This window comes from Marmota flaviventris, chromosome 9 (genome assembly GCF_047511675.1).
Source record: "Marmota flaviventris isolate mMarFla1 chromosome 9, mMarFla1.hap1, whole genome shotgun sequence".
NCBI lineage: Eukaryota > Metazoa > Chordata > Mammalia > Rodentia > Sciuridae > Marmota > Marmota flaviventris.
In genome coordinates this window covers 107,571,722-107,596,656 of record NC_092506.1, presented here as the reverse complement: position 1 = coordinate 107,596,656, position 24,935 = coordinate 107,571,722, and the positions used below count along the sequence as shown (strand labels likewise).

At 46.3% G+C, this 24,935-nt stretch overlaps 1 protein-coding gene across 6 annotated transcripts in view; it reads right to left on the bottom strand.

The window, feature by feature from the left end:
- The window catches only part of Gramd1b (GRAM domain containing 1B), a 170,970-nt gene that overhangs the window by 10,322 nt on the left and 135,713 nt on the right, over positions 1-24,935 (bottom strand). For 4 of the 6 annotated variants that reach the window (XM_027930510.2, XM_071616790.1, XM_071616791.1 and 1 more), the window contains exons 5-17: positions 19,292-19,376; positions 18,636-18,739; positions 17,654-17,749; positions 15,966-16,046; positions 12,243-12,358; positions 10,335-10,491; positions 8,996-9,185; positions 6,349-6,492; positions 5,190-5,308; positions 4,777-4,919; positions 2,891-2,994; positions 2,100-2,303; positions 962-1,052 (exon numbers count right to left, since the gene is read on the bottom strand). In XM_027930510.2, coding sequence (XP_027786311.2) covers positions 962-1,052; positions 2,100-2,303; positions 2,891-2,994; positions 4,777-4,919; positions 5,190-5,308; positions 6,349-6,492; positions 8,996-9,185; positions 10,335-10,491; positions 12,243-12,358; positions 15,966-16,046; positions 17,654-17,749; positions 18,636-18,739; positions 19,292-19,376 — 1,634 coding nt within the window. Of the gene's footprint in view, positions 1-961; positions 1,053-2,099; positions 2,304-2,890; positions 2,995-4,776; positions 4,920-5,189; positions 5,309-6,348; positions 6,493-8,995; positions 9,186-10,334; positions 10,492-12,242; positions 12,359-15,965; positions 16,047-17,653; positions 17,750-18,635; positions 18,740-19,291; positions 19,377-22,136; positions 22,880-24,935 lie in introns of those variants that run through there. The other 2 variants (XM_071616792.1, XM_071616793.1) reach the window with 2 other exon arrangements.

Sequence of the window (24,935 nt, the reverse complement as noted above, 5' to 3'; positions counted from 1 at the left end):
AAATTGCTCTACCTTCCTATTTCAGGAATGGCTGGGGAAGTTATAGAAGCAAAATTAAACTTGAGATGGTCAGGTGCCCAGGGCTCAATAGAGCCCACGTCTGGTTAGCTGTCATGTTTCCCACCCACCCCCATGGCACCTACACTCTCTTATATAGCTCACCCCCACAAGGAAGGGGTAGGATGCCAGGCAATGGCAAGCAGAAGAGCTCTCTTTAGCTGTCCTAGCTGCTTCCTGCTTGAAATGGTTTAAAAAATCCTGGGCAAGTGATGGCATACACTTGCCCATCAGATCGTTAGTTGCGATCTCCTATCTTATGTCTTCACTTGTTTCAACTTCCCACCTACCTAACTCAGTAACTTTCTATGCAAGTTCTTGAACCTTTGGTTTCATAATGTCATAGCAATTATAAACCATGTATATTAAAATAAGCATCTACTTTTCCTGTGCTGTAGTCACTGATTTCTTCTGGCTGCCCCACCAAAGCATGGGCTTCATGAATACATGGTTCTAATGCTTGGTACAGAGCAGGCAGTCAGAACATCTCTTGCAAATGACTGGATGCCTAAAGTGTTCTGTAGTCTCTCTATGTTAGCAGCTATGTTAGCAGTTATCCTATTGTGCAGAAGTCCAAATGCCCTATCTCTTTCACTCACTGAGTTCCTCAAGGGCATGGATGCTACATACAGCATTTTTTCCCCCTAGAAGACCAGCATTAGTGCTGAGTAAAATAGAGAAAAAAGAAGCAAAGAGGTGAGAAATGACAGACTAAGTAACTGATCCAGGCAGAGAACAATGGAGGATTAAAAAAAAAAAAAAAAGAGAGAAATAAAGAAAAGAGAAAAAACAGGGGAAAAGGTACTAAATAAATGCTTTGAGATATGGGAGATGATTTTCCTGCACCAGTCAGGAAAGGGAAGGCATTGGGGCAGGGATGGGAGGACAGCCAAGAGTTCCTTACACACAGCTGATAACCAGCAGCAGCTTAGACACACTCTGCAGGTGGAAACCGTTGGGAGTGTCTTCGGGGATATGTCGTGTCTGCGTGGAACCTGTGGGAGAATAAATACGCTGCCATTGTCATGGCCCACAAGTTTACTAACTGCTGACATAATGGTCAGGCAAGAAACATCAGGGAGGGGTCCATGGTGCTGCTGATGGGTATGGTGGCTATGCCCAGCCCTGCAACAGGAGATAAGCCCCTCAAGGGCAAGGTCAGGGGTTGGTTCAGGTAACCACTAAGCAAATGAGAAAATCAGTAGATCTGTGTGGCTAAGATATAATGATGTAGGACAGTGGTCTTGGCCTAAGGAAGAGGAAACAGCTCTGGGAAAGGACTAGATGCAGCTGCTTCCAGCCCTAAATTCCTGGATAACACAATGCTGGGCAAGTCAGGCGACCTGAGAATCAGTTTATTAAAATGCAACAGTAGTTGAAATTTCCTGTGTAAAACATATACCCATGGGAGTGCTCTGGGCGAGACTAAGGGACATGGAAGACTGGCACTCTCCTCTCTTCCTCCGCCTCCTTCCCTGTCCCCATGTAGAGCTGATGAACTCACAGGTACATGTGGAGCACGGTTTATGAAATATGGCATTCATCACTCTAGGCCCCTTATCACCCCATGTTTCCATGACTGAGTAAAGACATGAGGCTGTGAAAGGCTGGATGGGAAGAGGAGGAGCTACCGGGGGAGTACACAGCCTTCGTGGGCAGACCCTTGACTATTTTGGACTCCTTGACCTTCGTAATAATGAATTCATCTCTAGGATCTGGGTTTCAGCTTCTTAGTGTATTTCCCGAGAATGTGGAGGCTGCATACATGAGCCTACACAGATAGCCATAGAGCTTAGGTGTCATAAGCCCAAAGGCAACTTTTGTTAAGCAGAGTACATGTAAGGGTTCAGTGAAGCTGAGGAACTTAACCGGCAAGGAGAAGTAGATGGAGCATGAGGAGCCTCAGATTTAGTGAGTTACACATGAATCATATACAAATTACACCCAAGGTGCAAAAGGAGTGTTCACATTTGTGCCCTGGCAGGGGCATGTAGCTCCTGCCCAAAACCCAACCCACACCACTGTCCCCAACTGGAACACACCTGCCACGTGCTTGATCCTGTGGCCCACATCTTCATCGGTGGGTGTGGTGACGGGGCTCATTACCTCTTCCAGGTGAGGTACCCGCAGGTGGGCATGGGGACGCTTTCTCCTCCGCACGGTCTGGGGCTTGCTGGCCTTCTCCTTGGGAGACTGTCTGTGCATCTCAGCCAGGTAGGTACTCTCTGTTTTGGTTAACTCACTCTCTAGCACAGACAACAGGGCCACATCAGAGGCCACCTTCACATACCTGCCTCCAGAAGGAGTACAGGAAACATTTTTCCTATATTACCCTCCAAAGTTGGCCAGGTGGGTACAGTGATCCTCATGGATACCAGTGGGAGGCATTTCTGGATCCTAACCCTGCCCAAACCCCTCTTCTGGATTGTTCAATAGAGCCATGTCCCAATGTCTACATCCACATGTGTGTAATTTGGGGCATATTACACACCTTCTAAATAGATGCATCCATAGGCAATTTTCAGATCCTTCTTATAACACAATTACTACCAGTATCACTAGATTAGGGGTTCATGTCAGGGGGATATTATAGCTGCCTTAATGATCTCATAAAATGATAGACTAGTCTCTTGAAAAAATGCACACATTTCACTTACATGCCAAATTTGGTATCCATTTTAGGGGGCAAATATAAAGATCACACAAAACTACTCTGTTATCTCAGTTTCTCATTCCCCTGCCACGTGCCAGGGGCCCACGTGCTGAATGGTGACAACCATACAGGTCACCCAGGTCCTGCAGTTCAACCAGCAACAATGAGGGTAGTACCCACCTAAATGGCGGAAGTAGTCCTCCAGCCCACTCCAGAAGTTCTTCTCGATAAAGGTTTTTACTAACCCCCAGGGCTGTTTTCGGTATCGCAGCTCTGTAGAGACCCTGAGGGACAAGCCAAAAACAAGACAAGTCATTTCCTAGGTGGACCCTCCTCTGCCGGGAAAGGTAAGTTCATGTTTAAGGCAAAGGCAGTTTCACGTTTGTATTGCACTTTACATATTCAAAAGTCCTTTCACCTCCATCGTATCTCATCTCCTTGGCTATCCTCTGAGGTCATTGGGATTTATTCTCATTTTATAGTTGAGAAAATTGAAATTTAGAATATTTAAGCAGGTCAAAGGCTAACAACAAGGGCTTCAGACTCCAAACCCAGAATTCTTTCATTTTGCCACATGGCTTCCATCCAGGGGGCTCCAGATGGGTGCCAAGCAGGCTGCCAGCTAGCCAAGGGAAGGTTCAGAGCTGAAGCTGAGTCCTTCAAATACAAGTCAGGCTCTGGGGTCTCATTACTTCCACCTGTAAGAGTGTCTTCTGCTCCTGGCCCCAGTTCCTGCTTCTCCATTGCACCCAAGACCTCACCAGCTCTTGCTCTTCTCAGGTAGTCCCTTCCCCAGTCACTGGTCATGCTACTGCCCCTACCTCTGGAATACTGAGCTCTTTCCTTACTATACACAGTCTTGCTCCTTTCGTTCTCCGTGGGCACGAGCCTCTGTCAACAGATTCTCCCAGCTCGTATACCCCATGTTTAAGACTACCTGCTCTGCTTATCCCCTCAGGGATGCTGCCTCCACATCAGCCTGATGCTCAAGACCTAGTCACTAGATGAAGTATGAGCACTTTCCTACAAAGGTCAAAGCTAGCTCTCTGTGGAGTGCATAGATGGGACATGCATTTGAAAGATCTGAGGAAAGTAGAACTAAGAAACCTAGACTCTTGGTGGGGGTGGGTGGACAAAGGACAGGAGAAACAGGAGAGAGGTGAGAGAAAAGGAAAAGAGAAGAAAGGCTTAGGTTAGGCAAGCAGCACAAATGCTCCTCTCCACAGCACTCCAAAATAAAAGCAACACCTAAGAGGTTAAGAAAGATGCAGGGTGTTCCTGAGGTTCAGATGTTGAGCTTTTTCTAACTCCCAAGAGATCTTTGCAGAACCTGTTACTAAACTCCCATTTTATTTGAACTACATCAATGAGTTTCTTGCTCCTTAAAAATCAAAAGAATTTGGTCTATGATACAGGTGACTTTTCAATTAGACAACACACTTCTTATGATTTCAGGGTCTAAATTTCTTTCTCTGAGTGCCCAGAACTCATTCAAACAACACTTCCTGGACTCTCATGAGCATGCCCAGTGCTACAAGCCGGGAACCAGGTTGTGGGTAGGGAGGTGGGGGGGTGCTGGAACTCCTGTTCTTGTGGAGCTAAAAGTCCAGCAGGGGAGGCAAACAGGAAATTGTGACATGGGAAAGAACCCAGGCTTTTGTTTCTAAGAGCTGAGTTTCAGTGTTAACTGGGAACATGATTCTTGGCAAAGTTATATATCTGAATGTGAGAATAAATCTGCCTCCTTGGGCCATTCTAAAGATTCTAATGAATGTAGTTAAGGTTCCTACATAGTAACATGTAAAGCACAGCCAATCAATAAACAGTGGTGGTGATAAAGGTCTCATTACAGAGATGTACGAGTGATGAAGGGATACATGGTGGAGAGAATAAGGAACTGTCAGGACGGGGAGATGGGAAGTCACAGAAGGCTTCAGAGAGAAGATAGAATCAAGAGCCAGCAGGTAGAATCAAGACCCAGAAGGATCCTCCTTCTCCCTAGGGAGCTAATGAACGTTGTGTGACATAAAGAACCCATCTGAACCCTCTGGGCCCCACACACCCACCTGAGTCGACTCTTGTTCCGGGCTACGCGAGTGAGCGTGTAGCGATTGATGGTGTAGAAGTAGTCGTGGTAGGGCACGTCGTGGGTGAGGACTTCCGCGTCTACCACGTAACATTCGCTTTCCTGGCTTGCCTTGTACATGGTCTGTGGGGAGAAAAAGTTCACTGGCCAACACTGGAAAGAAGCAAGAGGAGGAGTGGTTTCTCCCACCTCCCCACCCCACCCACACCCTGCAACAGAAGATGCAGAACCGTGGGAAAGGGTGGCCTCAGAGCTGGCAAGGTGCTGCCATCCAGATGGGTGTTAAAGCACACCTGCACCCAGAGCCGTCCCCCGTACACCAGCCCTCACCCTTCACACCAGAGCAGGACTTCCCAGCCCATTCTCCTTTGCCTCTGCCTTCTTCCTGCTCACCTGTGTCTCCCTGACAGTGGCAGTTTTGGGAGCTAGGGGATTGGTAAGGGTGATGGTATAAAGAATCACTCGGCTCTGGTTTCCATTCTCTTCCTTTTTCCATGGATGGAAGATGATATCTGAGGGTGGAGAAGGGCCCTGAAGTGAGGGAGGGAAAGTAGCATTGCTCCCCACACCCGAATCTCCCCATTGAACTCCTCCTTCTGTGCTGACTAGACAGGCCCCCCAAAGGAAGCCAATGGGAGCCTGAGGGCCTGGAGGGAGGGCAGGAGGAGGGGGAGTCAGAGCAAAAAGAGGCTCATTGTAGCATTGCCGAAATTCTACACAGGGCTCCAGAATGCTGATTGTTCCCTAGGCTGGGGCAGGAGGTCTTGGGGCCACCTGCGGGGGTGCTAGCAACACTGGAGTTACTGTGGCAAGGGCCTGGGATCCCTTGGGAACAAGTCCTTGCCTCTAGGGTTTGACCTCCCGTGTTCTCAGCATGTTCCCTCCTGGCAGAGGGGCTCACAGTTACCCCCAATGCTTTTTCTCAGAGCAAGAGGCTTAGCAGTCCTGCTAGGTCGGTGCTATGTCCCTGATGTGGGAAGAAATGTGGGGAGAGAATGAGAGAGGAACAGGGAGGGTCAAAGCATGAACCCCAGAGTCCTAGATATGAATCCTGGCTCTGCCCCTTGTAATTACATTAGGTAGGAGAATAATAACAGCATGGGTTTTAGTGTCCTGAAAGGTCATCATGTGGGGGGAACCTAATACTTTGTACACAAGGCAGGTATGAGGGCTGAATGAGATAATGCAAGGTGCCTGGCAAAGAGAGGGTGGCTTCTGGTGAGGGAGCACTGCTGCCCTTGACTAGACAGTGAGCCCCATGAAGGCAGAGAGCAGAGACCAAGACGTGTAATAAGTCTTGATCACTGGCAAGTTCTTGATACTTGAAGGACAAGGGCATATGTAAAAACACAGCACTGAGGGAACAGAGGAAAACAGGGCCCTGAGGGAGCTCCAGCAACATGTAAGGCCAGAAAGAGGGGGGGTCTGGGCCAGAAGGTACCCTGGAAAGGTGGGTTGCATAGGAAGAGAGGGAAAAGAGGAAGGAGAAGCGAGAGAATGCAGAGGGAGGGAGGGTGAATAGTCAGGGAGGGGCCAGCCCTGCAAATCAGACCAGAGAATCTCCGCTGCTCCATAAAATCCCTCAGGAAGGGCGAGTTGGTGAAGAGAAGGTCATACAGCTTGTCCACACTGAAGTTGAAAACCTCATTCACGTACTGCCGGCCACTCAGGTCTTCATAGAAGGCCTGGACCTCCCCTGCACATAAAAGATTACCAGGGATTAGAGGGGGATGAGAGAAGGGAGGGGGCCCGAGGGACATTCCCAGAGCACTAATGTCTCTGTGGCTAATGCACACACTGCCACCAAGGGTCAGGTAGGCTGAGCCCACGGCCTCTGTTTATGACTTTGCTTCTGTCAAGCTGAGACGCACACTCTTTACTTTAATTGACACACTTTCCATTCATCCTTTGCAAAGAGTTTGGGAATGTACTATAGTCACAGGTCACTTGACTATAGGAAATGGTCTGAGAAATGAGCCATTCGATGATTTGGTCTTTGTACAAACATTATAGTTTATGTACACAAACTAGGATGCTCCAACACCTCTGTGCACTTTACTCTGAGAAGGCCTTTATATATGTAGCCAGTGTTACTGTGGGGCAACATGGTTGTATATGGTTCTACGTTTTCAAATCTCCCAAAGCAAGTGGATCTTAGACTAAAATTCAAACAACTGACTACTTCCTGAGGGTATCTGAATTCTAAAGGATGGGTTACTCAGAGTCTACTAAGTTAGGCACAATTGACAACAAATGACAGAGTAACCACTAGCACGGGTGGTTACTAAAAATATCTGTTTATAGAAAAGCATCCAAGGCCTGGGTTGGCCTGGTGGGCTATGACTTCTAAATACATAGGCAGCTTATGTCCCCCATGATGTCAATACCTCCTCTTTTAAAAAAATCATCATAGATTTATTATAACAACAACAATATATATATATATATATATATATATATATATATATATATATATATACACACACACACACACACACACACATATATATATGATATATAGATCAGAATGAGTCAAAGGGACAGACACACAGAGCAAAGTAAAGAAGGGTTCCCAAAGTGATGCTTCCTCAGTTCTCAGGGATGCTGTACCCACCTGGAACGTAATCCATGACAGACAACCTGCAGAGCATATTCCTCTGCGACCCAGAGAATCTCACCTGTAATGTTCTGAATATTTATTGTTACAGAAGAAGGTGCCTGAGGGTACAGGTGAGCCACTAAGTCTACATGCTCCTCCCAAGTTTCCAGCACCCCACAGTCCCTAATGTCTGCACCTGCATGGGCTGACAGGTAGGAGGCTGACATTTCGGGCAGCCTGGGATCCAGAGAAGGACAGTGTTATGGTTTGGATGTGAGGTGTCCCCCAATATCTCATGTGTGAGACAATGAAAGAAGGTTCAGATGAGGAATGATTGGATTATGAGTCTTAACATAATCAGTGAATTAATCCCTGAAGGGATTAACTGGGTGGTAGCTGGAGGCAGGTGGGGTGCAACTTGAGGAACTGGTTAATTTGGAGCATGGCTATGGGGTATGTATTTTTTATATGGAAAGTGGAGTCTCTCTCTGCTTCTTGTTCACCGTGATGTGACCTGCTTCCCTCTGCCACCCTCTCCCATCATGATGTTCAGCCTCACCTCAAACCCCAAGGAATGAAGCCAGCCTTCTATGGACTAAGACCTCTGAAACTGTGAGCCCTCAAATAAACTTTATTTATTTTACTTTAAACAACTCTATAGTTGTTCTGGTCAAATCCTTTAGTCACAGCAGCAAAATCATATAGGGATAGTGCCTAGGAATATACAAATGAGGCATTATATTGGCACAGGGGGGAGAATGTTGTGAATGGCACCTCTGGTATTAGGTGGTACCCAACCTGTGCAGGCATCTGTCCTAGCCCTGGAGCCTAGGTCTGGGTAGGTAAACCAGTCAAAAGTTAGAAAGCCATTGCAGGGGCCCTCTAGGAGAGACTGTCTACAGATGAACAAGGGTACTCTTGTCTACTCAGTAGAAATATACTACTACCAATTCAGTGGAAGAGAACCATCAACTAACATTATTAATGACTACTGGAATACTACTATTCTCCCCATGGAATATAAGAAGGAGCATGTTCCCATGTTAGGTCCTGGGAGCTAAGTCTATGTGGGAGCAAAGAAAGAAGCATTTACTTAGAGCAATTAGAGACTATCTTGCTAAGTGCAATAAGCCAATCCCCAAATACCAAAGGCCGAATGTTCTCTCTGATATGCGGATGCAAACACCCAATGAGGGGTGTGGAGGGAAGAACAGAAGTTCACTGGATTAGACAGAGGGGAATAAAGAAAAGGGAGAGGGGAAGGGAATAGGAAAGGCAGTAGAATGAATATAGTATAACTTTCCTAAGTTCATATGGAGTTTATATCATGTACAATCACAAGAATGGGAAGTTATGTGTGATATGTCAAAATACACTTCTGTCATGTGTATCTAAAAAGAACAGATTGAAAATTTTTTAAAAATATATATCTGTAAACAAACAAACAAAAAATAGAGTCATCAGAGAGAAGGGGAGTCTCCAAAGTCCACTGACTCAGCAATGCCTTTCCCTCTAGTCCAGAAGGGTAACTCTAGTCCTCACATAGAGACTTCCTTCAAGCCTTCAAAGGTCCACTCTGAACTTATGTGCAAATGCCCACCTTCATCATGAGTGTCTGAAGAGTCACTAAGCTCGGTGGGGATGTCCTCATTGTCATTGAAGTCCAATGAAGGGGAGTTCACTGGCGCGATGATCTCAATCTTTTCCCCGATGATGTTGTCAATAGCAAGCTCTTTCTCCAGAGTCCCATCGCCCTCCAACACCTCCTCCTCCAGGGGCAGGCCATCAAACTGCAGTGGAGACACACACCAGGGACAACCTGCTTGGATCTACTCTCCCAAGGGAGACTGGAGACATGGCTTTGGAAGCCCTTGCACTCCCAGCACAGCTGCTCAGAAGCTAGGTTGGAGTCATATTCTGGGCCTTTGCTCAGCTCTGCTGCAGGAGATGAGTGAATCCAGCACATGGAGCTGCCATTCTCAGGCCCGCTATTCACACAGCACACTGACCAACAGGTCAGCAGAGGTGGTGCCTGCAGTTCCAGGTCCTTCCTGGAGCCACACCTCCACCATGCTATGACAATGTCAGCCTGCCTGTAGGGAGTATGCTTTCATTTTCTAACCTCAGAAGTTTCCACAGCCCTTTTTTAAAAGTCATTCTCTCATTAGCACTAGAAGGGAATCAATAAAAATTTTCACATTTTAAAGACAAGCTGAGAGGCAGAAAATGCAGAGTAGGCCTCAAATGAAGGATGTTTTCCTTCTAAGACCAGCCGGCCTGATCCCCAACCCACTGGACTATCAGCCTTCCTTCTCCAGGAGTGCTTTCCTGAGGAATTCCACGCCTTCTTCCACCTGCTAGCACATGCCCCAACCTTCTTCCTTCATTAACATTCTATTTTCTGACTATCAATGCCCCAAGGAGAGAGATCTTCTTAAACATCTTTATAACCTCAATAAAAATCTAGCACAATGGGGAAATAAACCATAGAAGAACTCAATAAATATTAATCTAATGGATAATATAAGCAATCAACTCTTCTCCAGCTCTATATTCATGAACAACTTTGATTTCAGATCAAGCCAATGAATTAAATATGTACACACATAATACATGAAAGACCTAGAATAATTCTCCACCAGGGGGGAAGACCTGGAGCAGCCCACCAAGAGCCAAGTTCACACAGTGGAGACTTCCAATCTTAGAAGTCAAATCAAATTGTGTAAACCAGGCACCTTGAATCCAGTTGTGGACCCTGAGACTATACTAAAAGAGCATAGAGAACCCATGCACTCCAGCACACTTCCTCAAGTAAACTAACTGCAATGTACCATACCTCCCTCCACCCACTCCCCAGGTTGGGCTCTGATGGAGGTAACTCAGCTAGGAGACACTGGCCACAGGATCAGGTGGGGGGTGTCAGTGTTCACCATCCATACCGATACGGGGGCTTCGCTGCTTCCAGTGGATGTCAGGGTGCTGTTGGTGATGGATTTCTTGGGCAGCTGTGGGCTGGCGTCTGTCTTGGTCTCGATGCTGCTTTTGGAAGAGCTGTCATTCACTTCATTCTCTTCTACAGGGATCTCCTCACAGTAGCTGAAGGAGGCAACCAGCAAGATGGTGTCAGTTTCAGTGTCAAGAGTGACAACTACTCTAAGATCCTCAGACCTGCCTATTTATCTAAAACTATGGGCTTTCCCGAGTCTTTGATTAGTATATGATCTTTCTTTAACCAAAAATCTTCCCCCTTCATTGCTCCCCTGAGACCTTCTTCCCATCTCATTCCTTCTTTCCCTATATCCTATGCAAAATTTTTGGCTCCAAGCTCAACTTTCCTAGGCATCTTCTTTATATTATCCCTACCCAACAATCACCATTATTTATCTTACCCTATGTTTTGCTCATCGGATTCCATCCCATCCTGATCATTTGAACTTAATATCTGGGTTCTGAGCAGATTTTATTTCCCGTATGTTGCCTAAGATAGGACTCTGGATTCAAGTATTCCTTTAGGGTGCTGCACAAATTCTGAATAATAACTAATAAACTCTGCCTTGTACACCTAAGAGGAAAATCTCCTAAAGATGATGTGGGTGCCCTTCTACAGACATTTTAGGAGTACCACAGCAAACTTCCCTCAAAGAAACAATCCTCATTGGCATTAACATCTGACTCTTTACTGTCATTTGGTTGCATAACAACTCTAAGTAAATAACCATGTGCATTTTAGAAATAATCAAATAGGCATCCCCTGAGTTTATGTGATACCTCTATAAAATGCCAGCATTTATAACCAAGCCCAGGTCTAAGTACCACACACTCAATACTCTTTCCATTCCTCCAGCTGCTCACACAACCACCCAGCCTCCACCTACCTTTCCAACTTCAAGCATACTTTGTCTCAGTCAACTTGCAGGCCCCACCTTTCTTAACCTACCAATAGCACATGATACTTCGATACTCTTCTTAACACCCTTCCTCGGCTTCCATGATTCGAAACTCTTGTAGCATCACTCTTATCTCACTGGAATTTCTTTTAAGATCTCTTGTTCTGCTTCTTCTCACTGAGTGTTCCCAAGCCCAGCCCTTGAACTTCCACTTTTTGGTTTATTTGATTACATGAAGGTTTCACCCAACTTCATGGTTAAAAACTAGTAACTCCTGAGTTTCCAGACTTTCCAGTGAATTCCACACTCATTCCAAATGACTACTTGATCTCTACACTGGGCTAACAGGCATCTCAGTCTCAACTTGCCTAAAACCAACCTTTAGTCTTCCCTCCAAAATTGTTCTGCCTACAGTATTGTTCATCTCAGTTTGGGAACAACTCCATCCTCCCAAATGATAAAACCAAAACACCCTAAAGCCATCTTTGGTTCCTTTCTGATCCATCAATAAATCCTTCAAAATATATTCAGGAACTATTTGCCACTGTTTCTGCTGCTACCTTCCTGGTCTCAACCACCATCTCTCATCCAAATTATCTAAATTATTCAACAGCCTCTCCACAGGTTTTTCCACTTCTGTTTGTTTCCCTTCAGTGTATTTAACACAGAGGCCAGAGTGATCCTCTTAGAATGGTAAGTCAGACCTTATCGATGATCTATTCCCAATCTTCCCATCCCACTGAATAAAAGCCAATCATCACAATGGCCCGAAGTCCATCATTTTCTGCCTCTTCAACCTTCCTGACTTCGTTGCCAACTTATTGGTTCTGCAGCAACAGACCTGCTGGCTGTTCCCGCCCCCACTGCCTTCAGGGCCTGACTCAGATGTACATGCGCTGAGGCCTTCTCTGCTTTTGTATCCCCAGGTTCCCTGCGCAGCCGACCCTCGGCTTCACTTACCCCATCGTGTTGAAGTCCTCGTCAGGGGGCACGTAGTCCTCGTCGTCACTGGTCAGGCCCAGCTCATTCCCATAGCACTGGTGTACAAAGTGCCAGAGCTCCTTGGGGCACAAGGGCTACCGGGGAGAAGAGCCACGACTCAGGTCCTTCCTGTGCAAATTCACCTGTTCTGCAGAGGCACTGAGCCAGACTAGCACCCCTAGAGGCAGGATGTCGAACTACTTGCTGAACTAGAGGACAGCGGGCACCTCCATGACAACCCCATCTGCTTAGGATCTCAGCCTAAGAATGTGGAGTTCAGCAAAGCCAGAAACGTGGCCTTCCTTGTCTGTTACTTCAACAGAAGTTTGCAGAATGGGATCAGCTGGCCCCTGGAAGATAGTCACCACACTACCTTGTGCTTATATTGATAAGTTCCAGGACTGGATGGAATAAATCCATGTTACTTTAAGGCCAGAGTAATTCCAGAGCTTCTGACTTGGACTCAGAGTACACAGAGAACCCCTGACCCAGCCTCCCACCCAGTGTAGCCACCTCCGTCTATATTAACTATGGCCATGCAGGCTCTACTAAGTCGCTTCCCAGAATGAGGTCCAACCTCAGAGGTGTTCTGTTCCATAGGTAGACAGTTCCTATGGTTCGAATGAGTCCTGCACTCTCACAGTTTAAGGGGCCTGGAAGGTCATCTTATCCAATCCTGTCTTGATTACCAGAATACTTCTTCTTTATTCTAAAAAGCACTCAGTTTGCCTACAGTTCTACGCATTAGTTACCATATTTTCTTATTCACTGGGTATCTTTGTGTCCTCCTTAAAAGCACTAGCCTAAGAAAAGCTGTTTTTGCTGGGTTTCCACACAGAAGCAAAGGAACGTCATAGAACTAAGATCAGAGGTCAAGACTGTGAATGAGTCTCACTCAGGTGGGAATAAACGGAAGAAGAGTATGTGAAAAAAAGGGCAAGAGTGCTAAGAAAAACAGAAGTAATCAAAAACTCCTAAAGACTATTTCTAGTCAGGTATGGTGGAGCACACCTGTAATCCCAGCGGCTCGGGAGGCTGAGACAGGAGGATCACAAGTTCAAAGCCAGCCTCAGCAAAAGCGAAGCACTAAGCAACTCAGTGAGACTCTGTCTCTAAATAAAATACAAAATAGGGCTGGGGATGTGGTACAGTGTTTGAGTGTCCCTGAGTTCAATCCCCGATACAAAAAAAAAAAAAGAATGTTTTTACCAATAGATTCCATCGGGAATGTGAGAGCTGGTGCTGGGGTTGTGACTCAGGCTCAACGGTACAGTGCTCGCCTAGCATGTGCAAGGTGCTGGGTTCAATCCTCAGCACCACATAAAAATAAATAAATAATATAAAGGTATTGTCAAGCAACTAATATATATAAAATTAAAAAAAGAATCTGAGAGCTGCCCCTCAATTCACAATAAGCTATGGAACCCACCTAAGTGCCCTTCAACAGATGAATGGATACAGAAAATGTGGTCCATATACACAATGGAATATTACTCAGTCATAAAGAGAAATGAAATTATGGTATTTGCTAGAAAATGGATGGAACTGGAGACTATCATGATAAGTGAAATAAGCCAGTCCCAAAAAACAAAAGGCCAAATATTCTCTCTGATATGCAGATGCTAACACACAATAAGGGGCAGGGAAGGTAAGAATAGAAGTTCAGTGGATTACACAAAGGGGAATGAAGGAAAGGAGGGGAGATGGGAATAGGAGAGACAGTAGAATGAATCAAACATTACTTTCCTATGTTCATATATGAACAAGTGACCAGTGTTACTCCACATCATGTACAGCAAGAATGGGAAGTTATATTCCATGTATATATAATATGTCAAAATACACTCTATTGTCATGTGTATATAAAGAGAACAAATTAAAAAATGTTATAAAAAGAATCTGAGAGCTCCTCAAGTCCATTCTTTCAAGGTATGGTTTCAAAAACAGGCACTTGGCAGGACACTGTGTGTCAGCATTCTGGTTTTATGGCTTGGGAAAACCACTTGGAATGGCTGTCAGAAGCCCATCTGTGGACCAGAAGGGAGACATCCCCTTCTCCTCTACCAGGACCTCTTCCCTCCTATCTTTGACTTTCATGGACACCCTGGGATACATCTGCTTTCTGGCAAACCAAGTCCTAGCCTGCTTTTCTATTCAACTTCTCCATGCTGCCTTCCCTCACCAGTTCTACCTGGCTCAGCTGGTCTGACCATTGTCAGGACAAGCACAATCTTCATCATCAGACAGAATTCTTTCTCTGTGTGTCTGTCAGGGGGCTGGGATGAGTATAGGGGACTGAACCCAGGGATGCCCTACCAATGAACTACATTGTTTTGAGACAGGGTCTCCCTAAGTTTCTGAAACTAGCCTGAAAGTAGCTGGGATTATAGATGTGGGACACTGTGCCCAGTTTAGAATTCTTAATAATTATTTTATGAGACATTTAGAAGCTGTAGGGATGTCTTATTTAGAAATGACAGTGATTATAATGTGAAAATTCATACCTGCTGTAGGAAACACAATATCATTTTACCATTTTCGATTATTAATAAAGGCAGAAGAACTCAGCTCAAAAAAGCCATAAAAACTTAACCAGTCTCTCAGATGAGAAGAAACTAAAAACTAATAAATTTGCTCAATTTCTTCAGCTAGTAACTGATTAGAATAAAGGCAGATACATGCACATATTCAAATACCTAGCTGACAATTGTATTTGTACACTAATCCCTGAGGGAAATCATATACATAGCTTTTTTCCTGTCTTTTGTTCCAGCTTGGAGAGTTTGTCAATACCCAACTGCATTTGAGGGCAATCTCTAAGGGCAGGGACCATGATAATCCATCTGTTTTCTCCCAGGTAATTCAAACATTTCAAAAGTCAATTGGTAGATATCTTAACTAAATTTTCTTCTTTCCTGTTTTGATTCTCTGGTTTCTTCAGCCTTATTGAAAAGTCTGGAACCTCCCACGGTTTGCAAGTTCCAGAGACAGAAAATAAGTCACTCAAGTGCAACCAATTAATCCAAAGTTCATATCCACACTTCTCTATTCAGCCTGACTGGTACCCTCAGGGCCAGGTACCAGACAATGAAAGACAGTCCCCCATACCTTGAAGCCTGGTAAGATTATTCAAACTAGCCAGCCCTAAACCTGTGTGGGTCTGATTCTCAGTATCATGTATTAATTAGTTAATTTATAAGTCCATCGACAACTAAAAAAATTTTTTAAATTAAAAAAAAAAAAAAGGCTCCTGCCCAGGCTTTCCCCTCATCCCTCCACCTCCTGATAGACCCTGGTGCTTTCCCGGTGGCCCGGTGAGGCAGGCTGTTCCCTTGTTTCTAGGGATCTGTGAATCTAAAAGCTTCTTCCTTCATGACAGTCATTCTGTAACTACATGTTTTACTAAATATGATTTTTAAAATCCCATTTCATTTTAAAACAGTGGAACCAACGTGCCTTAATTCACAAGTGTCTTCCTCCTAGTAGTGCTGAGGACATTCTCTGGTAATGTGGAACTTTCAGGACTTAGAATCAATACTACCATGGAAGAATGTGCCCCTCACCGTCTGGGGGATTTCCAGACCATGAGGCGACACAGACTCCCTTGAAGCAATCTTCCCATGAGGTCAGTACCCAAGTGTGAACAACATCCTGGGTGGATGTACATCCTAAGGCTGAAGGAAACAGCTGGGCAGTACTTACCTTCTCAAGGAGAGCATTCTGCCAGAGCCGGAACATCATCATATAGGTTCTATCCCGGGCCCCAAAAGAAGTGAAAAAGTGCTAGATTGGAAGACAAAACGGCAAGAAATACCAGTTAATATTTACAATATATTGAATGGAGACATGGTCTTCCTTTTAAACTAAAGATACTGACTTCATCCTCAAACACTAATGACTTTCAGTTATCCATAATCAGTACACAGGTATGCTAATGACAGGTCAACATATTGGGGACCTGTGTACCTGGGACCTCTAAGTCCTCACTATTACCAAATCCTTCAGAATTTTTACTACATCCTTTTCAGTATTTTCCTCTCTGGTTTAAAACTTTTATCTCCATAACAAGAGGAGGCATCAAAGAGTTAGGAAAAGAGAGATCAGGCAGCAGCAATACAGACAGAGGCAATATTTTTAAGCCTGGAAGGGACCACCTTTGAGATCATCTGGTTTACCCCCACTGTGTCCTGCCTGTCACAGTGGCACATGCATGTTATTCCAATGACTTGGGAGGCTGAGGCAGAAGGATCACAAGTTCAAAGCCAATCTCAGCAACTTAACAAGACCCTCAACAACAAAGCAAAACCCTGTCTCAAAATAAATAAAAATGGCTGGGGATGTAGCTCATTGGTAAGACATCTTTGGGTTCAATCCTCATTACCCAAAAGTCCTTTACCCACCTACTGGAAGTGGGTAAGAACTGAGCTGGCAACTAACCTAAATGGAAGGATTACACACAGCCACAGACTTACACTTCTAATTCATTCAACTACTATTTGAATATTTGTGGAGCTAGGCACTATTCTCTGTTTAAGGTACAACACATACAGAACAGAAACAGATCCTGCTCCCAGAGAGCTAACCCATTAATGAAGATCTTTTACAATAAGCAGGAAGCAAGCAGTGGAAAACTAAATTTTACTGTGCACCTACCTACTCAATGCTTGACAAATGCTATTTTGTACAAGCCACACAAAAAACCTTGGACAATGAATAAAAGTGCTAACAATTAATGCCAGGCTGATGAGGTTAGCAGCCTCCATGATCACAAAGATGGTTAGTGCTAGAAAGAGAATTGGAACCAAAGGCCATCTCTTGCCACTGAACTGTTAAGAGTCATGGGAATTGTAGACTGAAACCTAGCCCACCCTTAGCTTTGGATCTCTTTGCCTTCATTTTCTGCTTAAAGATCAAAGATCACTGATTTTCCTATCTTAAATTTTATCTACCACATTCTCCTCATACTGATAAGGACAACCCATTTCCTATCAGACCTACTTCCAGTTTGTGTAGTGCTTTACAACTTAATGTTTTCAAATATGTGATGTTATTTCAATGCTCGGTTTGGATACTGGGTCAATTTCACACATGAGGAAACAGGCTCAGAGAGGTTACCTAACGCCTACAGTCATGGGGCCCACATTCAGGTCCTCTGGCTCCACGTTCAGTGCTGCACCAGGCCCCTCTCCCCCTACTCAGCCTTTAGCCACCCTGTCCATGCCATACCAAGAGTCACTCTGGGAGTTTGCTTCTCCCTCATGGCCTTTTGCCCCAATCCTCCTAGCCTCCAGATTAATGCAATTTAAGGGCAGAAATGCAGGAGTAGGGAAAGCAGGGTGTGGAGGGTGCAGGGTGGGCAGGGAGAAAGGCCAGAATTTGGCTGCACTTACCTTTTCTGAATCAGTGCAAACTTGGATAGCATTGGGGATGAGGCGAGCTGTTTTTTCTTTTGTCATGGAGCAGATATCTTTCAAACGGACTGTCAGCTGGCACCCCCGCAGGGACAGAGAATGGACAACAAGAGGAGGCAACAAAGAATTAGGTAGAGTGATCGGGCAGCATCAATGCAGACAGAGGAGATCAGATCATGGCTCACATATTTCTAATCCTGGAAGGAACCACCTTTGAGATCATCTGGTTTACCCCCTTCTGTCACAGTGGCCACATAGCGAGGTAAAGACTAAGCCTTGTCTACACTCATGGATATCTTGATTCTTGGTCTAGGAAGACTTTTTTTTTCTTTCTTTCTCATTTCTAGTCTGCTAAATATGCGGTGATACTGCAAAGGTTTTTCCACTTAAAGAAATACTGAACATAGATGCTGGATAGAACAATAAAAATCATCCACTTAATCTTTCTCTATTTTATAAGAATGAGGGAAGGAAAGGACTGGCCCATCATCCTACAGCTAATTAACTGCAGAATCCAGAAAACATGCAGGCCAAGTCTTTTGAACCCCAAGGTCAATGCCCTGTCTACTATGCCTCCCTCTGCAGTTAACTCGCACTAAATAACTGCATTCGCCGAAAGTAAATGCTCTTTGTGCCCTCTTCCACATACAAAAGGTGGGAGGGAAATATATGGCAGAGGAGACCCCACTACTGGGACTCATACACGAATGGATATCCTTCAAGACTCAGTCATGTGTTTTTGTAATCTGTGCAAAGGTTTGAAGAGAACACAAAGTCAGGCAAAGGAGGGAAGTGAGGGCAAATTTCTCAGCCCTGGCCAAGAAGACAGCCCAAGGGAGCAAGTCCCAGGTCTTTTCTTTCTTCTTTCCCAGTACTGGGAATCAAACCATGCTGCCTTGCACATGCTAGGCTAGTGCTCTACCACTAAACTATACCCCTAGCCTGAGTCCTAGATCTTTACCAGAGTTTCCCAGCGGAAGATGTTGCTGTAGAAGCAGATCCAATTTTCTGAGAGGTAGAGTCGGCCCTGAAGAAGAATGTCTCTTTGGAGTGCACATGAGTAATCTGTGGTAAGAAGCAGGACAAGAGGAAGCTCAGAGGCAGGAAGCATTTTTAGCAAACTGTAGACCTGTCATCGCTCCCACCAGCACTAGGGGAACCAAATCGCCTACGGTGACTCGGTGTGCGAGACACTGAAACTAGCAGCCAAGAAGACCCAGGCATCTCATGATCAGAAACATGGAGGTGGTAAAATACGCTACTGCCTAGAGGCAGAATGAATGTGACAGCAGAGGGGGCCAGGAAAGCTAGGGATAAGGAGGTCAATAAAATTCAATTTCTTTTTCACCCCCGTGACCATGCCAATCCCTTCCACTGCTTGATCATCTACAGAGGTAAGTGTTCCAGGTACTTCCTATAAGTTGGGCTCTTGCCATAAACTGGGTGCTCAGCCCAGAGCCCTGCCAGCCAGGGCCAGTGCTCTGACATGCTCTCTCCCAGTTGCCAGATATACAAGCTCACTTGGGTAGGCTCTCAGCCTCCAGCCAGAAGCAGCCTGGGTGCTATCTCTACAACTCCCAGACTTCTGCCTGGCCCCTCCCAGGGTTCCCAGCTCACCAACAATGAGGCGCTCCGTGTCTGGAAGCTGCTTAAAGAGCTTTCTGAAGTCTTCATTTCTCTGCTTGTAAGTGGGGCTTAACACCTGCATAACAATGGCCATGGTTAGTGAAAAGTACTCAGTTTCTGTGGGTTAGAGGAGCACTTGCTTCTGTTAAATAGGTAAAGGTAAGGCTCTGCTAACGCAGAGGCCCAAGAAAGCCAGCTCAGGAAAGGGCGCTTGGCATGGAACAACAGTGCAGAGAACCGGATCCTGCAAAACTGTTGTGTCCAGCATCCATAAGTGAGAAAATATCAAAAAATAAAGCCAGGGCCCACTTATGTCCCAAGAAGACAAAGGAAGAAGGGACACCTGCAGGTTACTTCCTGAAGCCCACCATGCCGCTATTGGTGCTCTGCTTTCTGCCAGCTGGTAGAACCACTGAGAGAGTGAAGCAGGGGCCTCAGGAGACAAATCAGTACCCAGCAGGACTTGGGACAGGATGGGGAGCACACCTCTCAGAAGTTGCTGTAATAACTAACACAATGAGCACTTGGCTGTGTGTGAAAGACATGACTTTAAAAAAATAAATCATAAAACCAGTGCTAAAAAAAATCACATGGGATAGAGGATTTAAAAGCATATCCGGCACACAAGGCACCCAATTCCCTTCCCATCTTTACAAGATGATCCATCAGCACCTACAGTACCAGTGAAGAAACTAAGGCCAGAGAGAAGCCCCCTGCCCCTGTCCACACAACCACTGGCCCCATGACAAGACTAAAAAATGGGGACTCTGTTATCACATAAGCCCTAGGAGGCCAGATGAGGAGCAGGGACCTGGTAGAGAAAACAAGCGCAGAAAATCTGACCCTGCAACATGCTTTGCATCTCTGGCCCTGCCCTGTGCCCTACCACCACCTGGGCCACTAGATGCCCCCTGTGCCCACCTCATTTTCACAGAGGCCTTGGTACAGGCTCAGATTCATGGACTGCCTTAGCAAATCCTCCTTAGAGATGAGCCAGGTGAATAAATAGAGGAACTATTACCAATCTTAAAACTAAATAAATACAAACAAAAAAATGTAAGTACCCAAAGACAAAGGACACCAACGATGAAACATAAACTACACAGGACATCTGCACTCCACCCGGCAATGCACTGACCTATTTATGCAGGAAAAAAATACTGTTGACCCTCAGCCAGGAGCTCGTGCCTGAGGACGGATTGTCCTGCTGGTGGTGACACATGGGTCTTGGCCTTTTTCACTTTTTCACCCACTTCCCTGGGAATCTGCTGCATAAAGCTGTGGTGGTGAGGGAACAACCTTTCAGCTGCTCATTTTGGGTGCTTTCTACAGAGCTAAATGGATCATGAGGGAACCAAAGCTGGGGTCTGCTGACATCTGCACACTGCACTGCCTACCTGAGCTATGGTCAAATGGTCTTTGAACTAAAGAAAGAGGAGCTTTCAGGAAGAAATGGGGAGAGAAAATGACATGCCTTTAGTTTGAGGAGGTTTGGGGGAGATGAACACAGGAAAGTACAAGGGAGGAAAAAAGTATTTCTAACTACTTTGTCCAGTTAATTTAATTTTCAGCCTTTGTTCTTAGCTTATTTACAGAATGAGCTCCACTTGCAATGATGTGTGCCCTGTTAACTTCCCCCCAAACAATGGCATGTGGTCATAGAACCCCAACTTTCAAAACCACCTGCCACGTGTTTGAACCAGGTTTGAATCAGGACAACTGCAGGTTGACATCAGGAAGCCTACCCATCCTATGACTTCTATGGCCAAAAAAGACCTCAGATACAATAATCCTCTGATCTTTGTATTAGTTCCAGGCTGGCAGAGGGTCATCTAACCCACATGGCCCCCTGGCCTCTTGGAACAAGAGTCCACACACATTGGAAACTCTTGCTTGACTACCTGGTCACCAGTATGGTCCCCTCCTGTCTAACTAGCCTTCTAGAACTGCAGAGAACCTGACATGGAAAGAGCTGTTACCACATATCAAGCACAGACTCAGCCCATCACATGCATCACTGCATCTGACCACAAGGTGTTTTTTATTATCCTACCTTATACTAAACAAAAGTGAGGTGCAAAGAGGGGGAGCCCTGTTCTTGTGCCAAGGAGGAAAGAAGAGCCATCCACAATAGCCCAATCTCTCAAGATGAGATGTTCACCTGCTCTACGGCCCCACCAGCCTTCCAGGATCAGACTGAGGAGTGGCCTATCAGTGGCCACAAACCCTTTCAGGTGAAACTGAACATAGTGAGACATCCTGATGAGGAAACAGATGCCTGGAAGTTCTCCTGTTTCTAGGTTTTCTTCCATGTTGCCCTCTCCCCCCGTTTCTCGTATATCCAGTGAGAGCCCAGACATCTATAGAGATGGAAGTGTAGGAGTCTGGCCACAATCTCCCAAACACAGGCAGATCAAGAGTGCTACTCCTCTCTTCTGCTTGGAACAAAGCTGTAGTGATGGAGAGGGGGCAAGCGAGTCTTCTAAAGATTTACTCCATATTTGCACAGAGATATCCTTATTCTATCAGGCTATCGATCAGTGCGAGTGGCCAGCCTCTCCCCACTGCAACCCAAAGTGCTGAGACACATTAGGTGGGCATGGTTGGCCTGCAACCACATGCTGTCTTGAAGCCACGGGACCCTGGCCCTCTACCTCCCACCCCAGGCACTCCTAAAGCAAATTCCTCCAAAGGTGAGGCATGGCTCGTCTATTTAAATGGCTAAAAAAGTTTGGTTCAAGAGTTGTCAAATCTGGGGCCCTTGGGGGGCAAAGCCAAGTGGGGCATGTGAGGGTGCAAAAACTGGTCACAGAGAGATATCAGGTCACACACTCACGGCTGGGACTTCCTCAGATCCATGCAAGTAACAGTGTCCAGCATCAGCAGGTTCATTGAGAAATCTCCTTGAGGACCACCATAACGATGGGCTTTCCTGCTCCAACAGGAGGCTCCAGAGAACCCCAGACTCCACCAAAGATTCCATCGCAACACTCTTCCACAGCTCCCTCTCCCAGTGGAGCCCAGCTCCTTGGCTCTGACTCCCAACTGTCCCCACAGGATGAAAACAAGTGGCCTCAATGGGAATGAATTGCAGAAGAATGACCTCTGGCTTTTGGAGAGAGGGTCTGTGTGACCCCAGCCAATGTCCTTTTCTTTCCCAGAGCTGTGCAAAGCTTCACAAGTGAGAGGATGTGATCAGCATGGTTCTTGGGACAGGCTGGCTGGCCAGTGTCCCACAGCTGGGCTCTGCTTTGTCCTTGTTGGCAGGTCTTCAGGCTCAGGTGGGCCAGAGGGGCTGTGGTCAAGCACCTCCTCCTGATCAGTGCAGTCACCCCCAAGAGTCCATCAGAGGCCTGAAGATGCAGACAGCAGGCAGATAGTGCTGGCTGAGGGTTCTCGAGGGCAGGCCCCGGTGGACAGGCAAACCTCCCAGGAATAGAATGCCTCACGTCCAGGTCCAGAGGTCCAGCTACTCACACACAGCCAAGTGACTCATAGTTGGTGGGAAGCTCCAGAGAGCCACTTGAAGGCTCAGCTCCCCGGTCTTAACAGTCCCACAGAGTGGCACGTTAATCAACGTGCAATCTACCCAGGGCAGGCTGGGGCCGCTATGACTCACATCCCTCACCCAGGCAGAGCGGCCACCAGTCAGCAGCAGCCTGCTCTCATCCCCACCCCTGCAACACACCCCTTTTCCCTTTAGACCCCGCTCCTTTCAGCTGGACAGCAAACAACTTCTTTGTTAAGAGTCACCGTGGCAGAAGGGAGGGAGGCAGGGTGGTGGGCGGGAAGGGCCAGAGCCCTGCACATGCTTCAAGTTACAGGATCTGGGTGATGGTCCTGGCCAATGTCCTACAGTAACCCCTGGCCCAGCCTGGCCTCCCCAGCAGATGTTTCCTGCAATGGAAAGTTGCTGGCCAGGGCTCCAAGTGGGGGGAGAGGCAGGGGAGGTGCTAAGGGCACTACTCTTCTGATGAAATCTGAAATTTGAGACTCAGACAGCCAGGGACTTCTTAGGGACACATTCTCCCTTTGCTGGCCCATCCATGTACCAACTGCCCTGTAACTGCAGCTGGTGACTTGGGATTTAATAACTGATCTAGTGAGTCTCACATGTGCTAGCCTGGAAGAAGTTGGGCAGATAGCCTGGGGAAGTTGAGGTCAACAGCTTTGGGGTCTGGATGAGGCACCTCGTTCCTTTCCAAAGACCCTGCCCCACCTTCAGCATTAATAGGAGGGGGGATGGAGGCCAAGTGGATTCCCAGACAGCTGCTCAGACCTTGAGGGCAAAGGAGCAATGCTAAGTGCAGAGAATTTGGCCCCTTGTCAGAGGGGGCAGCCAAATATAGAGAAGAATGGGAGCTAGGCCAATAGGGGCAAGAAAGCCTCCAGAAAGGGGCACTCAAAACAGGCCTGAGACAGTGGGACTACAGCGATGCAGATTGGGGCAGCTCCCTCACCCTCCCCAACTAGGCCACCTTACCAGGAGGGTCTTGGGCCTGTTCCTGAGGAAGGACGGAGTGCCTTTGTCCTAGGAGCCTTAGTAGTTTGGTACTACAGTAGGACTCAAACTTCAGCAATATTTAAAAATCACCCAGTGAACACATTAAAGAAAACAGAGTCCTAGATGGATGTTAATCAAGAGTAATCTGGGTTGACCCCGGTAAATCTCCCCCAAACCGTCTCTTAACAATCCCCTCTGCCTCCCTCTCAACAGACACCCACTGAAGGCTGCCACAGCCTCCATTCATGGTGCCAGGTAACCTACTTCCATATTCCCCAGGAAGGATCCGTGCTTCAAACAGCTTCATGGCTTCCACAGAAGTCAACATGATGTGTTTCAGTAGCAGGAGTTAAAAATTTATTTACCAAATGAATGCATTCCTTATACCCCTAACTGTTCCCGTTAATGATGCATTTTGTGTGCATACATGCTTACTCATGTGGGGATCCCTGACTTGCACATCTGGCTTCTCAGAGCCTAGTCCCTGATCACAGTCTCTCCAGCACTGTCAAGATTCTCTCTGTCTTGCATGTCAGTTCCACCCTCAGCACCATGAGAGACCAATGAAACAATTCCATTTTCCTCTCTTCAGAGCCACACCACACCTCAAGATAGAGGCGGTAGATAGTTCTAAAAGTCTCTAGATCCTTAAAATAATTCCCAGGAAACATTTGATTACAAGCCATTGATACAAGCCAAATGAGATGACTACTATTTAGGTGAGATAGGAAAAGTACACACCCAGAGAGATAACACCCTGGGGGATGAGTCTCAGTAAGCCTCAGTCTTGGTTTCCTCTACCCACTCACCAAGGGCTGGGCAGGGCAGGGCAGGAGCCTGAGCACCAGGAATTACCTTGGGCTAAACATTAACTCTATGGCAAACATCTGGTACTGGGACCAAATGGTACCCCCTTCCCGTGATCAGCAGGAAGGAGGAGGTGGGGCGCTAAGGAGAAAAACAAACGGATTCTGGTAGAACACTGCACATACCCACCCCCCCAACCCGGAGAAACTAGTTAAGATCCACAAAGGAAATCCTGGTGCTCCAACCTAATCCGGTAGGCAGAAGCCAGATAAAGCCAGATTGGGACAACCAACAGGGAATGGTGACTGGGCATCAGGAATGGGT